The following is a 14,327-nucleotide window of genomic DNA, read 5'->3' on the forward strand; positions in this document are numbered from 1 at the left end:
TCTCTCTCTCATCTCTCTTGTCTTTCTCTCCCTGTGTATGGGATGAAACTCAGGACCTTTTGCTTGCCAGGCGGACACTTATTTTGCTGAGCTGTCTGTCTGGCCCTTTTATTCTTGATTCTTAAGGTAGAAGCTGAAATCACTGATTTGAGAACTTTTCTAATATAGTTATTTAGTACTATTTCCTCTTATAGGAAATAGTAGGTGTCTTCTTCATTTTAATTCTTACTTGATCTTTTCTTTGATCTATAAACTTTTTAGAAGTATGTCATATAGTATCCAAACATTTGAGTATTCTCCAGAGATCTTTCTGCTATTGATTTATGTTATAATATATTTTATGTAATTTGAATTTTTTAAAATGTATTGAGATTTTTATGGTACAGAATATAATTTATCTCAGTAAATGTTTCTTCTTTCTTTGAGAAAAATATACATTCTGCTCTTATTGTGTCAAGTATTTTATAAATGTTAATAAATCCATACTGGTTGATGATATTAAGTCCACTATATTCTCCCTTAATTTCTCTTTGTGTCTATTATTGAAAAGTTTATTGCAATATCTACCTATAATTATAGATTTGTCTGGGTCCCCTTAAAGTTCTGATATAGGAGAACTATAACTCCCAAACTGCTACATGTCAGATGTACTGAGTTTGTATGTCCTGAATATCAAAGAATGAATCCCAAGGGGTAGTAATAGCCCTTCCTAGTCCTCACCTTGGTCCAGAAAATTTATATTTGTGGTCCCATGAATAAGTTATTGGAATCCCATCAAATTGCTTTCATTCTACTATATTCAGTGTAAACCATGGTGATAATAAAGACATATTTGTAGTTATGGGGAGTCAAGGGGTCCTAAGTCCAGCCATGATGATGGCTGTTCAGAATAAAGACCTAAGCTGGGTTTTATTCAGTCATGAAGGGAATGGCTTGTAGATAATTGACTGCTAGAATAGCAAGAAGCAGGTGAGTGACATGAGCTGAGCTAGGAAGAAGGCCTGCATTCACTTCTGATATATATGGAAAATTAATCTACATTGTGCTTAAAGCCAATTGGAGGAATAAGGAAAAGTCCTATCCAGCTCTGTATATATTAATACTTGGACATAGTGTCAGGCACAGTCAAAATGGAGACAACTGCTCCTCTTTCAAGGAGAGTAGCCCAGGTGGTCCTCTACAATAATGGAGTTTAGTAATAGGAAAGGTTTATTGAATGAGAGCTCTTAAGAGTCAGGGGGGTCCTGCAAGTGGGTTACCATCGAGGCCTTTTGTCGGGAGTGATTTATACAGCGAAGTCAATATGAGTGCAATGTGGGTCTAACTGCAATCAACCTATAGGATTACAAGTGTAGGGGCTTAGCTTATCTTGATCCAATAGAAAAATGAGTTATGCAGCAAGGTTACATGGAAAGAACAAAGGATTTTTGGAGAGGGATGGGTCCAGATGCTCTGGTCACCCACCTGGGCAGCTGACATCTATATGTATTTACTGGACCAGGTGATACTAATACAGTATAATCTCAAGCTGTTTTTTATCTCTTAGGGAGGCATGGAGGCTTGGCTCTCTTGATGTCTGACCTTCTTCAGTTGCACCTCCAGCCCTAATTCTGATATCTTTGTTTTTGTGTTGACTGCTTTGAGGGCCAGCCCCCCACTCAGACTGTGTATTAATTTCTATCTAACTTGGATGACGCCTATAATAGTTCTATCAGTAGTATCAGTCAATTGCAGAGATGTCAACACAAGAGAACATATATAACATTTTGGGGGTATTTTTCTAGAGGGATGAATGACTTATTTATTCTTCATATATATCTTGTGAACAGTGTTTCTTATAAGGAAGTGACAGTACAGAATCTGTCTGAAAGATAAGTGACACAGTTTTCAGGTCATCAGCAGAGTTGATGGATGAGAGAATTGCCACAAACTTTCTTCTTGCATATCAAGGCTGAGTTTGTGTTATATGTACTGCTGTATTTGGAGAATTCTTTGGGCCAAGGAGAAGACAGCATGGACATTTATTTGGCTGCTTGGGTTTGGGGCCCTGGAGGTCTGATTTAAATCACTGTAAAGATTGTCTTCATTCTGCTGCTTATAGTCCTCTTGATGATAGTCTTAATTCTGTGTGAGACAAGTTGAGCATATTCTGCTACTAGATTAGTCACATGTATCCTTATATTAGTCACATTTACCAAAAGCCAGAATGGTACAAAGATGAAGGATAGAGCTTGTATGGTGGCACACACCTGTATCCCAGAACTTGAGGTTGATGCAGAATTGCCACAAGTTTGAGGCCAGCCTGAACTACAAAGAGAGATCCTATGTTACCCCCACCTCCAGATGAGGAGTGGATAACATTGGAAGGCAGTTTTCCCTAGTTCTTATACTTTTTCTGCATACCATTCACATAGATGCAAGGACAAGCTTTTCTTCTGGATGGTATTTTAAAAGATCTTTATACAATAAACAGCCTTGATTCTTGTCCCACCCTTGGGTGTTTCTTCGCAGACACATGCTAATCCATATTCAGCCAGATACTTGAGAGTGGCTTTGCTGATCTCCAGAGTTTTCTCTCTGTGCAGCTTTTCCCTTTCTTTTTATTTTTTATTTTATTTTATTTTATTTATTTTTGTGAAACCGGGGATTGAACTCAGGCCCTTGCACTTGCCAGGGAAGTGCTTATTCCACTGAGCCATCTCCCTGGCCCAGCTTTTCCCTTTGTAATACTGTATCCCCAAACTCAAAAAATAGGTTCTTTGACCTCTTTGACATCCCAGCTCTGTCTCCTCAGCTCAGGAGACTGGATTCCCTCCTCAGTGGCAGCCTCAAAGCCCTCTTTAGTCGGTGAGCTAGGAAGTTACCATGAACATCTTGGTTTCCCATTTCTTGAACAGCTTTCTTCTTCATTGCCTGATAGCCAGTATATTATGAGCCATTCTTTCATATAGCTTGCCTTATTTTGTTGACATTTCAAGAGGAAGAATAAATATGATTTTTATTACTGATTAGTCAGAAGTGAAAATCCTGATTTTTCATATTAATTCTGTATGAATAGAGATACTCTGTTGTCACATGTATGCCCATGTAAGTAACTATTGCTGATACACAGCTAGAGTGAAAATAATGAAAAATGTGACCGGGTCACTCTTGGGTTGCTCTATGTGGAGCAGAATCCAAAGTTGTGGGTTCTCAGCACAAGTGCTTTTGAGGTTAAGACTTGCTGGGCCAGTATAAGCAGGTGAATTTGCCCATACAGAAACAGTAGTAGTGGTTTCAGATATTTCTTAACACTTAGATTTTAGAAAAGCCTTAACTATAAAACATGTATGATTTCCATCCACACTAATCCAGTTTGTCAGTTGGTGATGATCTAAGCATGCAGTTGTTTCCTATGAGACAATAGGGAAATACCAATTACTCTTAAGTTTGCCTATGTTTTTCTCTTTAATATTTTTAGATGGAGGCTCCACAAAGAGTAATTCCTGTAATTCTTCAAAACTGCATTTCATATTCACTCATGGCTAGACTTGCTCCAGCCTGGAATCAAGTTGGCCATCTCTTGGTACAAGGTAACGCTCTTATCTATCAGTCATTGAGAGTTTCTGTGGTAGCTTGCTTCTATTACATATACCTGTTTTTAATTTCAAGATATCTCATTTTTAGGGAATTGTTCTTAGAACAACCCCAACTAAATGTTCTTAAGGAAGCCTACAACATAAATGTCATCTCCTTACTTTGGAATTACATAGATATGCCTGTTGATATTTTAGAAAATCCCCTTTTATTATTTTAATTTTTCTCAGTACTGTAGATTGAATCAAGGGCTTTTGTACTGAGCTATTATTTCCAGCCCCGCCCCCCACTTTTTTTTTTTTTTTTTTTTTTGGCCAGGGATTGAACTCAGGACCTTGCATTTTCTAGGCACGCACTTATGCATGCAACTGAGCTACTCCCCAGCCTCCAGCCCTGTTTATTTTAATATTTTTATATTTTTATGAGGCAAGGTTGCTGAATTGTTCCAATTGTGCTCCAGTTTGTAATCCTTCTGCCTCAGCCTTCCAGGGCACTGGCATCTGGCTTTACTGGCACACCTCACTGTGCCTGGCTAAAAACCTTTTTATTGTGTAGTATTTGATCCTTAGTGATAAACATATGATGAAGTATTATGAGGAAAGGAACATACATTGTGTCAATACTGCTAGAATCAAAAGTCAGTCAGAATTTTTTATTTTCTAGGTATTTTATAGCAGGAGATAATTTTGTGAGGGAAGAATAGATATTTTTATCCCCTTTTTTTGTATTTAGTATAGGGTCTGCTGGGTCTCACTACGCAGATCACAGTAGTTATCCTCCTGTGGTTAGCCTCCCAAATGCTGGGCTTATAGGCACGTGCCACCATATCCAGTCTCGATATTTTTATCCTTTTAATTGAAGAGATACTATTTCTTTTATATTTTTTCTAAGTGTCATATGATATTCCTTTATATAAGTTTATTTTCCCTTTACTTTCTTAAGTTCATATGAAAGATATATTCATCCAGCATTATTTGAGTTAAAATATAGAATTTTTTTTTAGGAAAAGATTTTCTTTCTCGAATGGAAAAGCAGAGTGCTATTGGTAAGTGAAAGTATAAAAGTCAATAAATAAGACATTAATATAATTAACAGTTGTTTTAAAATGATGTTACAGATCATTGGGTTGTTATAATCTTGATGATTATGTTATGTTGAAGCAGGAGACAGGGAGTCCCAGTGTAGATAAAAGCTGCTTACCTCATGGCAGCCAGGAAGCAGAGTGAAAGGGAAAGAGCCCAAGAAAGAGGAAGGAGTTGAGGACAAGAACATATCCTTCAAAGACTTGTGATATACTTCCTCCAAGTGGGGCTCACCTCCTGATAGCCCATTTGGCTATGAACTCGTCAATGTGTTAATCCCCTGATGAGGTTGGTGCCCTTGTGATCCAGTTACTGCTTTAGGCCCCACCTCTGAACATTACTGCACTGGAGGTCAAGCCCTCAATGTGTGAATCTTTGAGGGAACATTTCATATTTAAACCATAACAGCTTTCTTTGGATAAGAGCCCTTCCCAAAGTCATCACTATCCTGACTTGTCAGAAGTATTTATGAAACAATAAGGAAGTGGTCCCAGGGTTATAGGAAATCTGTAATTATCTGTGAACATATTTGAGGAAATTTGTTAGTAAAAAATCATTCAAAAACCAACTGTGGTGGTATACATCTGTAATCCCAGCACTCAGGAGGGTAAAGCAGGAGGATTGATGTGTGAATTCAAGGCCAGCCTGTCTAGGCTACAAAGTGAGTTCAAGGCTTGCCTGAACTGCATAACAAAACCCTGTCTCAAAAAGACAAAAAAAACCCTGACACCCCCCCACCAAAAAAAACCTATTCAAGTCAGAGGGCTAGTATGAGATGACTTCTTCTTCTTGTTCTTCTTCTTCTCCTCCTCCTCCTTCCTCCTCCTCCCTCCTCCTCCCCCTCCCTTCTTCCTTCTCCCTTCCTCTTCCTCTTCTTCTCTTCCCCTTCTCCTCTTCCTCCTCCTCTTCTTCCTCCTTCTCTTCCTCCTCCTCCTCCTTATCCTTCTCCTTCTTCTTCGTTCTTCTTGGTACAGGGTCTCACTATACAGCTCGGACTTGTATTGATCTTCCTGTTTTCAGCCTTCTCAGTGCTGGGAGTACAGGCATGCACCACCATACCCCATCTTGATGGCTGGTTCAGCATGCCTGGGGATGGGGCTAGTGCAGCATGTGGTACCAGGGATTGAAACCTGATCCCTGTGCTTGCCCAAGCAGGTGCTTAATTCGCTGAGCTATCTCCCTGGTCCTTATCTGTTTCTAATATACAATGGGTATCAGACTAATACAAGGTATTTGTTGGGTTTTCTTCTTAACTGTACAATGTCTTTTTAAATTATTATTATAACACTGTTCTGTGAGTTCCTTCGTATGTGTCCACTTTGTTTCATACCTTTATCTTTTAAAACTTTTACATGTAAACATGTTATATAGTAATTATTTATTTTTATTTTAATTATTTAAATTTTACTCTGTATTTAAAATATTCTTCACTTAGTTTCTAACTTGAGTAAATTAATTTTTATTAAAATACTCTGCTTAATTGTGGAGAGTTCACATTAATTTTTTTTTTCAGTATTAAACGTCAATGTAACAGAAACTCAAGTTTGTCTAAGTATAGAAGTTTGCACCATCAGACTGCCACCACCTGAGGTATCACATACTTGATTTCCACAATTTATGATGTTTACTACTAATATATATACATACATATATATATTAGATATGTATGCTATTAGATTTTCATTTTTAATTATGAATGCCGTGCTACAAAATTCTTGATATATTTATGCATATTGTTCTAAAGCATCTCGAAAGAAGATATTCTGTTCTTTTAACACAGGTCTTACCATATTATCCCTTGTTCAAATTTCCATTATCCAAAATTCTACCATCTTGCCCTGTCTCAGCATCTACTTCTTGCCTTTTCTTTTATCTCCAATATTAAAGCACAGTTTCAGCTCATACTAAATGTAATGTTCCCCCCATCCTTGTTTGATAATTTTTTTCTATTTTTATACATAATACTTTCTATATCTTTTGTAGAAAGTTATATCTTCTATTTTGCTTCCTTCCCAGGAAGGCACCTGGTATAGAGCCTTCCTTACACATTAGTCATCACAATAAATGTTATCTTTTCCCCCTTCTATACAAGTAGTTTCCAACAGAAGGAGGTAGAAGAGAAAAGAATTATTTTACTTTCCATGAATCACGTTTGCCAGTCTACAAACAGTGGTTTATCACAGTGAAGAAGAGATAGTGTCACTGTTGGCATCTGTCATAGGAGCCTATCTTTCTAGTCACTCACTCCAGGAAAGATTTTTGGTGTATACGGACAGTTGAGTGGTACAGAAGACTAATTTCTACTTGGAAGTAGCTGGCTTTTTTTCCCCCTAAATTCTATTCCTCCAAGTTACAGTTTTCTAACTCTTGATCTTTCATCCTACTTATGGAATTTTAAAAAAGATATATCATAAGAAATGAGATTTCCACCCTTATTTTTACAATTAAAGCTTTCAAAGAAGTAGTTGAGTGTTTGTGGGAGTACTGAGAATCAACATCAAGATCTCACGCTTGCCAGGAAGGCACTGTTAGCAGGGAGCTACATCTCCAGCCCCTTAAAGAAGTATTTGAAACAATAATCTTCTGATTTCTAAATTTTATTTTATTTTATTTTTTTTTTTAAAATTATTTATTTATTTATTTATTTATTTATTTAGTGTGTGGTCAGCTCAGCCCACCAGGGGGTGGGGCTGGCTGGCATGTGGTGCTGGGGTCCCTGCTTAACTTAAGCTTGTTCTAAGTAGGTGCTTTAGACCACTGAGCCATCTCTCCAGCCCTGATTTCTAAATTTTAGACTGTTAAGCTTTTCAGTAATATTTTTCTGGAAGTCATTTCAATGTTTAGAAAGGAACTTATATATATAAACTACTATTTTATTGGTTGATACAGTGAGATTATAACTAAATCCACAGTTACATGAGGGATGTATTTGAGAAAAGCATTTTGTAATCTTAATTGTTTTCCTTGAATAATTAATTGTATGGAACATTTTGGAATTAAGCATCTGGAAATAGATATCTATTTATTCTAACATCAACTTTTCAGGGTCATTATGGGTATGTGTAGGGTGCTGATGGAAGTGATCATCTTTCCTCCTGAATTTTTATTTAGGTCAGAAGAAAAGCTATATCCATGCAAATAAACCAAAAGATGAGAACATTTACTAAGCACTGATGAATCTTTACATACAACCTCAAAACAGAGATTTAGAATCACAGTAAAATTTCCAGTTCTACACTTAATAGTAGAATATCTTACTTTTCTCCCTGAACCATAGTTTTCCTTGTAAATTTTTTTTTTCTTCCAGAAACAGGGATTGAACTCAGGCCCTTGCACTTGCCAGGGAAGCGCTTATTCCACTGAGCCATCTCCCCAGCCCTTTCCTTGTAAATTGAAGATAATGATATCTATCTTATAGGATTATGAGGAAATTAATAGGATAAAGTACATTGGGTAGGGGCCGGCGAGATAGATCAGCAGACTAAAACACCTGCTTAGGCAAGTGCAGGGACCGTGGTTCAATCCCTGGCACTACATGCCATGCCAGCCCCACCCCCCAGAGCATGCTGAGCCAGCCAGAGTCCTGGCATGGTGGTGCACTCCTATAATCCCAGCACTGGGGAGGCTGAATACAGGATGATTACAAGTCCCAGCTATGTATAGACCCTGTAACAACAGAATACATTAAAAAAATATTAGGTGATTCACACAGCAGATGGCATAAAATAAAAGTTAAAATATGATGAAATAAAAAAATTAAAAAAAAATGGGGCTGGTGAGATGGCTCAGTGGTCTAAAGCACCTACTTAGAACAAGCTTAGCAAAACACAGGGACCATGGTTCGATCCCCCAGCACCACATGCCAGCCAGCCCCGCCCCCTGGTGGGCTGAGCTGGCCGCGCACACACACACATAAATAAATAAAAAAATTTTTTTTTAAAAAGTTAAAATATGATGGCTAATATTGTTTTATAAGTAAATGAATTGAAACACCAGTTTAATAATTGCTCTAGATCATAAAGGTAATCAGTAACAGATTCAGTATTTAGAGTTTGTTCTTCAGCTCTATTCCTTTTGCTGTAACATAGTTTCTTTACTTGTATGGTTCTTGGTTCACATTTGTTTGCCTCACAGTTTTCTGTTTGTTGTTTTTCTGGTCTACTGGTGATTGAACCCAGGGCCTTTGCACTGAGCTACATCCTCAGCTCTTATTAAATTTTTATTCTGAGTAAATGTCTTGCTGTGCCAGGCTCAAATTTGCCATTCTCCTTTCTCAGCCTCCCAAAGTGCTGAGATTACAGGTTTTCACCACCACACCCAGCTTCCATATGAATAATAAAAATATACAGTTAAATAACAGTTTTGTGCAATGTAGTGTCATTTTTTTTCTTTTTTTCACTTTTCCTTTATTTTTTAATAGATTACAAATTGAAAATAAATTATTTACGAGCATAAATGAATATAACAATAAAAACTGTCCAAAATAAAAATGAAGAAAGAATTTACAGATCAGTCATAATGTAGTGTCAAGTTTTATAGGCATAGCATTACTTTTGGATTTCAGACAAAAAGGAGGTGTCTAGGGGAATTTATCTTTGAAATCACTGGAATAGTTACATGAAAATAATTTCCTTTCTTGAGTTCTAAGAAGTTACTTCTTTTGTAGAATCTTCTACCATTTATTCATAGTTCTTTATCTTAATCACATTAGATGTTGCTGTTTCCTACTATTTGATTCTCAGCCCTCTTCTTTGATCGTTAGCAAGTTTACCCATCACACTGTTCAGCCTCCACAACAATACCTCTCATATTGTTATGGTTTTTGTCTAGTTGTCCTCCACAAACCCTCATGCATTCACTGGGGCAGGTGTCTAGAGTTTGTGGTTACTGCATGATCTAATGCTGGGATTATGGGTGTGAGAATCACACCTGCCCTCTGACAGCCTGACTACAATGTAAGGGAGGGAGAGAGGCTTGCTAGCTACATCAGCTGCTGCTCCTCCCTTTGCTCTTTGCTGTCTTGTCCTTTGTCATGTACCAGTCTGCCTTGGGGCCAGCTGAATGTGGACTGAAACTGAATGTGGACTCCACAAACTGAGCTAAGTAAACCTTTCCTTCCTTAATGTTGGTTGTCAGGTATTTTGTCCCAGCAACCAGAGAAAAGACAAATATCTTCTTACATAATTTCAATTACTTGTGAAGAACATGGCAGAGCAGTAAATGGCTAAACAGTGGGGCAAAAGTACGCAAGGTCTGCAAGGAGTGAATGATTAACCCACAGAAAGCTTAGACTGGTGAAGCATGTTGTATGTGGCTTTCCCCAAGAAAACAGCATATCCCTGAGATGGTCTCTTGCCCCAACTACTTTTCGTTTGTGTTTTTCTCTTATACTGGTATTCTAAATAAAAACCTGAGAGTTCTCCCTAATGCTGGGTGTTCTCCTTTGAGGCAGCCTCTGTGGACCTCTTAGTGACTGAACTACATTGTCTCTGAGTAATCTTTCATTCTCTATGCACTACAATTCCTCTCTTGGCCACTTCCATATGAGTTATACTAGTACTCATAGTCAGTTATAGTTAAAACTGCACCTGAGTCCCAGATCTCTCCCTCCTTTCTATTACCCTTTTGGCTATTGGACTGGCATCAGAAGCCAATAAAGTGCATTCTTAGATTTCATAGTCAGCTCTGGCTCTTCATCTTGCTAAGTCCTCAGTCTATTTTGCCTTTAATAGCCTATCTTGGTCTCTAACCGGTTCTTTTTGTGTCTCCTTTTCTACACTCCTTCACCTCCAGCCATTCAACTGTTCTCCATGTGGGCCTTCTTATTTCCAGTCTCTTGCCTTCCAGTTCATTCTTTAGTTCTCTTTATAAATCAAATGTTCCTAACCTAAATATCTCTAACATCCTGACATTGACTGGAAAGTTAAATTCAATTTTTTATTAGCATCATAAAAGGAAGATTTATTTTGTACTTTCTTAGTATGTTTCAGTCACATAAATATACTTTCTAAATATTTGTTCAGTAAACAAATACAAGGTATTGGTATTCCCTTGGGTTGTGTGATAAGTAGCTGGGTAGCTTGTAGCCTTCAGTATAACCTGCAATGAGAAACAGCCATATATACATGTGCTCATATTATGGACAATTGTTTGAATCTTTGAATAGTGTTGAAAATGCCAAGAAGACAAAAACTCAAGCTATATAAGTAGGTATAGGTGAGAACCCATAATCTAAAAATTTGAACCTGAGGATATGGCTCAGTGGCATAAATGCCTGCCTTGCAAGCGCAAGGTCCCAAGTTTGATCCCTAGTACCAACAAAAAGAGAAAGAAAAATGCGTGACTTTGCTTTGGCGGCGGGGAGATGGCTTGGTAGAATAAGCGCTTCCCTGGCAAGCGCAAGGGCCTGAGTTCAATCCCCGGTTCTGCAATAAATAAATAAATAAATAAATAAATAAAAATAAAAATAAAAATTTGAACCTGATACCTGTCTTTCTGATTTTTTTTTTTTTTTTTTTTTTTTTTTTTTTTGGTAATACCAGGGATTGAACTCAGGACGCTTGCCAGGCAAGTGCTTATTCTATGAATTTTATTTTAGGTTATTTTTCCTTAGTATAGTCACCCACCTTCAACTTTTTCTGACATCTGACATTCATGGGTCCCTGCCCTAAACAACTATTTTTATCACATAATTCAGGCAGCTGAGTCTCTTTTTCTTTCTGTGTTTTTTCTTTCTCTCTTCCTTTCTTCTCTCTTCTTTCATTTTTTTTTGACCCAGGGTCTCATGTAGTTTAGTCTGGCCTTAAACTTCTGGCAATCCTGCCTCAGCCTCCTGAGTACTGGGCATACACCATCTCACATGGCAGCAACTGGTATCTTAGGCACAATACATTAAAGCAAAAGATTTATTTCTTATATACAAGATTCAGTGTACCCTTACTTAATCTGAGTGGCTTTGTATACTCTCGTGTTCTCTCTTTATGTCTCTATAGCATTAGGAAGTTGTCATAAAAACTCTGAGAAGGATAAAAGTGGAGATGCACTTTAGATTCAGGCCTGTAAGACTTTAGCTGATAATAGTCAGGTCAATCAGAGGATGGCCAGTGTTTTAAGCAAATATATCATTAAAATTCTAATAAATTTTGCAAGCAGTGAAAAGTGGAGTTCCTTGAAAACTCCAGTAAAGAGAAAGATAAAATATTGCTTCCCAGAAGATGCTAAGGCATTAAAAGGGGATGAAGAATTGTGACCATTCTTTCTAATCTTAATATAATGTCCTTTCACATATTAATATCTCACCTGAGGCCTCCTATAGCTATTAGAAAATATATCCCAGGAGACTTTGCAGAATAAGAGAACTATATGTAACTGGCAAACCCTTAATTGGCTACCTACAAGCTGAAATACCACACAGATATAAAACTTGAGGAATAGGAAAAGAGAAGTCTTGTTTTTTTGAGGTTGGGTCTTGCTATGTAGTCCAGGCTGGCCTCAAACTTGGAGCACTCTTCCTGTCTCAGCCTCCAGAGTGCTGGGGTTATAGGCATGCACCATGACGCCCAGCTAGGAAAAAAGAATTCTGAGTCAGAAAGGTAATATAAAAGGTAAATTAAGCATTAGTGCTATCATCTGCCCTCTAAAAGATCAGTTGTTATAACTTTCTTATAACAACTACTTTGAAGATAACAATATACAATGTATAAACCATTGTTAATTTCCTATCTTGTTTTGAAATTCTGTATAGTTTTGTTTTATTCTCTTTAAAATAAAATAAATTAAGTGAAATTAGTCACATGTTCAAATATTCACTTAAAAATACATAGTTTAAAAAATATAAGAAGCTATACTTTGCAAAAAATCAGCAGATGCTGGTGAGGATGTAGGAAAAACGGAGTGCTTTTACATTGATGGTAGGAGTGTAAACTAGGAAAAATGCAATGGAAATTAGTAGTGTAACTTTTCAGGAAACTAAAAATGGAACTTTCATTTGATCCAGCTATACTTCTCAGTATATTCTAGAAGGAGTTAAAGACATCATTCCATAGTGATACATGCATACCCATGTACAGCAGTCCACAATAGTAAATCTCTGAAAATAGCCTGAATGACAATCAGTGGATGATTGGACAAAGAAAATGTTACATATATACACACAATAGAATTTTATTAAGTTATAAAGCTAGATGAAAATGGAGTGCAGGAAAATGGAGTAGAAGTTAAGAGAAGAATGTTAATGGAGTATTACTCAATGTAAAGAAAGATAGACTTGAGGACTTCATAAGTGGATGTAACTAGAGATCATACCTGTGAGTGAAATAAATCAGACCTGCATGAGTAAACATCATATTGTCTCCCTAGTGTAAGAAACTAAGAAAGTAAATTAAGTCCAAAAGGTACACTAGATATTGTGAAAAGGAAAGAAAACTACTCAAAAGGAAAGAACAACTGGTATGGGGGAAAGGAGAAAAGAAAGAAGGAAGGCTAAAAGAAAGAAAAGTATATATATATATATATATATATGCACAAGATAGCTAAGTAATTGCACTACCAGTTTCTGTTGGTTTATTGAAAGGAACAGTTAATGCATAATTAATTTTGCATGCCTGTGTCTGACAATCTGAACAACTACTTTGAAGATAACAGTATGCAATATAACAACCATTGTTAATTTCCTATTGTATTATTTTGGAATTCTGTATAGTGTTTTGTTTTATTCTTTTTCAAATAAAAAAGAGTGAAATTAGTCACATAGAAAGTTAAATTTTGCATGGTTCCCCTGAGAAACCCAAAATATTGAGAGAAAGGAGAATCAAGCTTTATCAAAATTGGCCAGGCATAGTGGCACATGCCTCTAATTGCAGCATTCTGGAAGCTGAGGCAAGAGTATTGCCCTGAGTTTGAGGCCAGCCTGGCCTGCATGATGAGTTTAAGGCTTTCCTGAATTACAGAGCAAAACCCTGTCTCAAAAAAAAAAAAGTTAAGACTTAAAAAAAAAATTAAGATAGACATGTACTAAAAAAAATTAAGATAGACATGTACTAAAAAAAAGACGTATGTATTAATTCTCCAAAATGAAAATATTCTGTATTAGAAACACATAACAATAAAAAACTATTATATGAAATATTAAAGAAAAACCTTGAGAGGGATTCAACTTTTTATAAATTAGCATAACAAAAAACAAAACTGTTTGGCATTAAGCACAAAATAGGAGTTTTGGTTTCGAGAATAAAAACAAAGCATGAAATATTTCATACCCTGTATAGGAGAAATGTAAAGTGCTGGAACATTGATCCTAACAATACATACACACATATATGTAAGTTATTATATGTAACTCAGTAAAATTTAAGTCTTTAAAGATGCCAACTCATTGTATGATATCTTCTCTTAGTATTAGAAACTTTAAAAAGTATATTTCCATTTTCTGTTGACTTAAAAAAAAAAACAGATGTTTGTACCTATGTTGTTTATTTATTATTTCTTGCTTATGTCTTGTAATATGAGAAACTACTTTGGCAGTAACAATACACAATGTACTAACCATTGTTACTCTCCTAAAAAAAAATTAAATAAATTTTTTTAAAAAAAGATGCCAGGGGCTGGAGAGATGGCTCGGTGGTCTAAAGCACCTACTTAGAACAAGCTTAGCAAAAAGCATCAGGGACC

The 14,327-nt window shown here is 36.5% G+C and overlaps 1 protein-coding gene across 1 annotated transcript in view; it reads left to right on the forward strand.

Annotated features, from left to right (window-relative positions):
• The window catches only part of CUNH18orf63 (chromosome unknown C18orf63 homolog), a 73,420-nt gene that overhangs the window by 26,017 nt on the left and 33,076 nt on the right, over positions 1 to 14,327 (forward strand). Inside the window, exons 5-8 of the mRNA XM_023700078.1 lie at positions 3,461 to 3,572; positions 4,580 to 4,621; positions 6,172 to 6,248; positions 6,642 to 6,685. Coding sequence (XP_023555846.1) covers positions 3,461 to 3,572; positions 4,580 to 4,621; positions 6,172 to 6,248; positions 6,642 to 6,685 — 275 coding nt within the window. The remainder of the gene's footprint in view (positions 1 to 3,460; positions 3,573 to 4,579; positions 4,622 to 6,171; positions 6,249 to 6,641; positions 6,686 to 14,327) is intronic.

The sequence above is a fragment of the Octodon degus genome, unplaced genomic scaffold (genome assembly GCF_000260255.1).
Source record: "Octodon degus isolate 3935 unplaced genomic scaffold, OctDeg1.0 scaffold00120, whole genome shotgun sequence".
In the NCBI taxonomy this organism is placed as follows: domain Eukaryota; kingdom Metazoa; phylum Chordata; class Mammalia; order Rodentia; family Octodontidae; genus Octodon; species Octodon degus.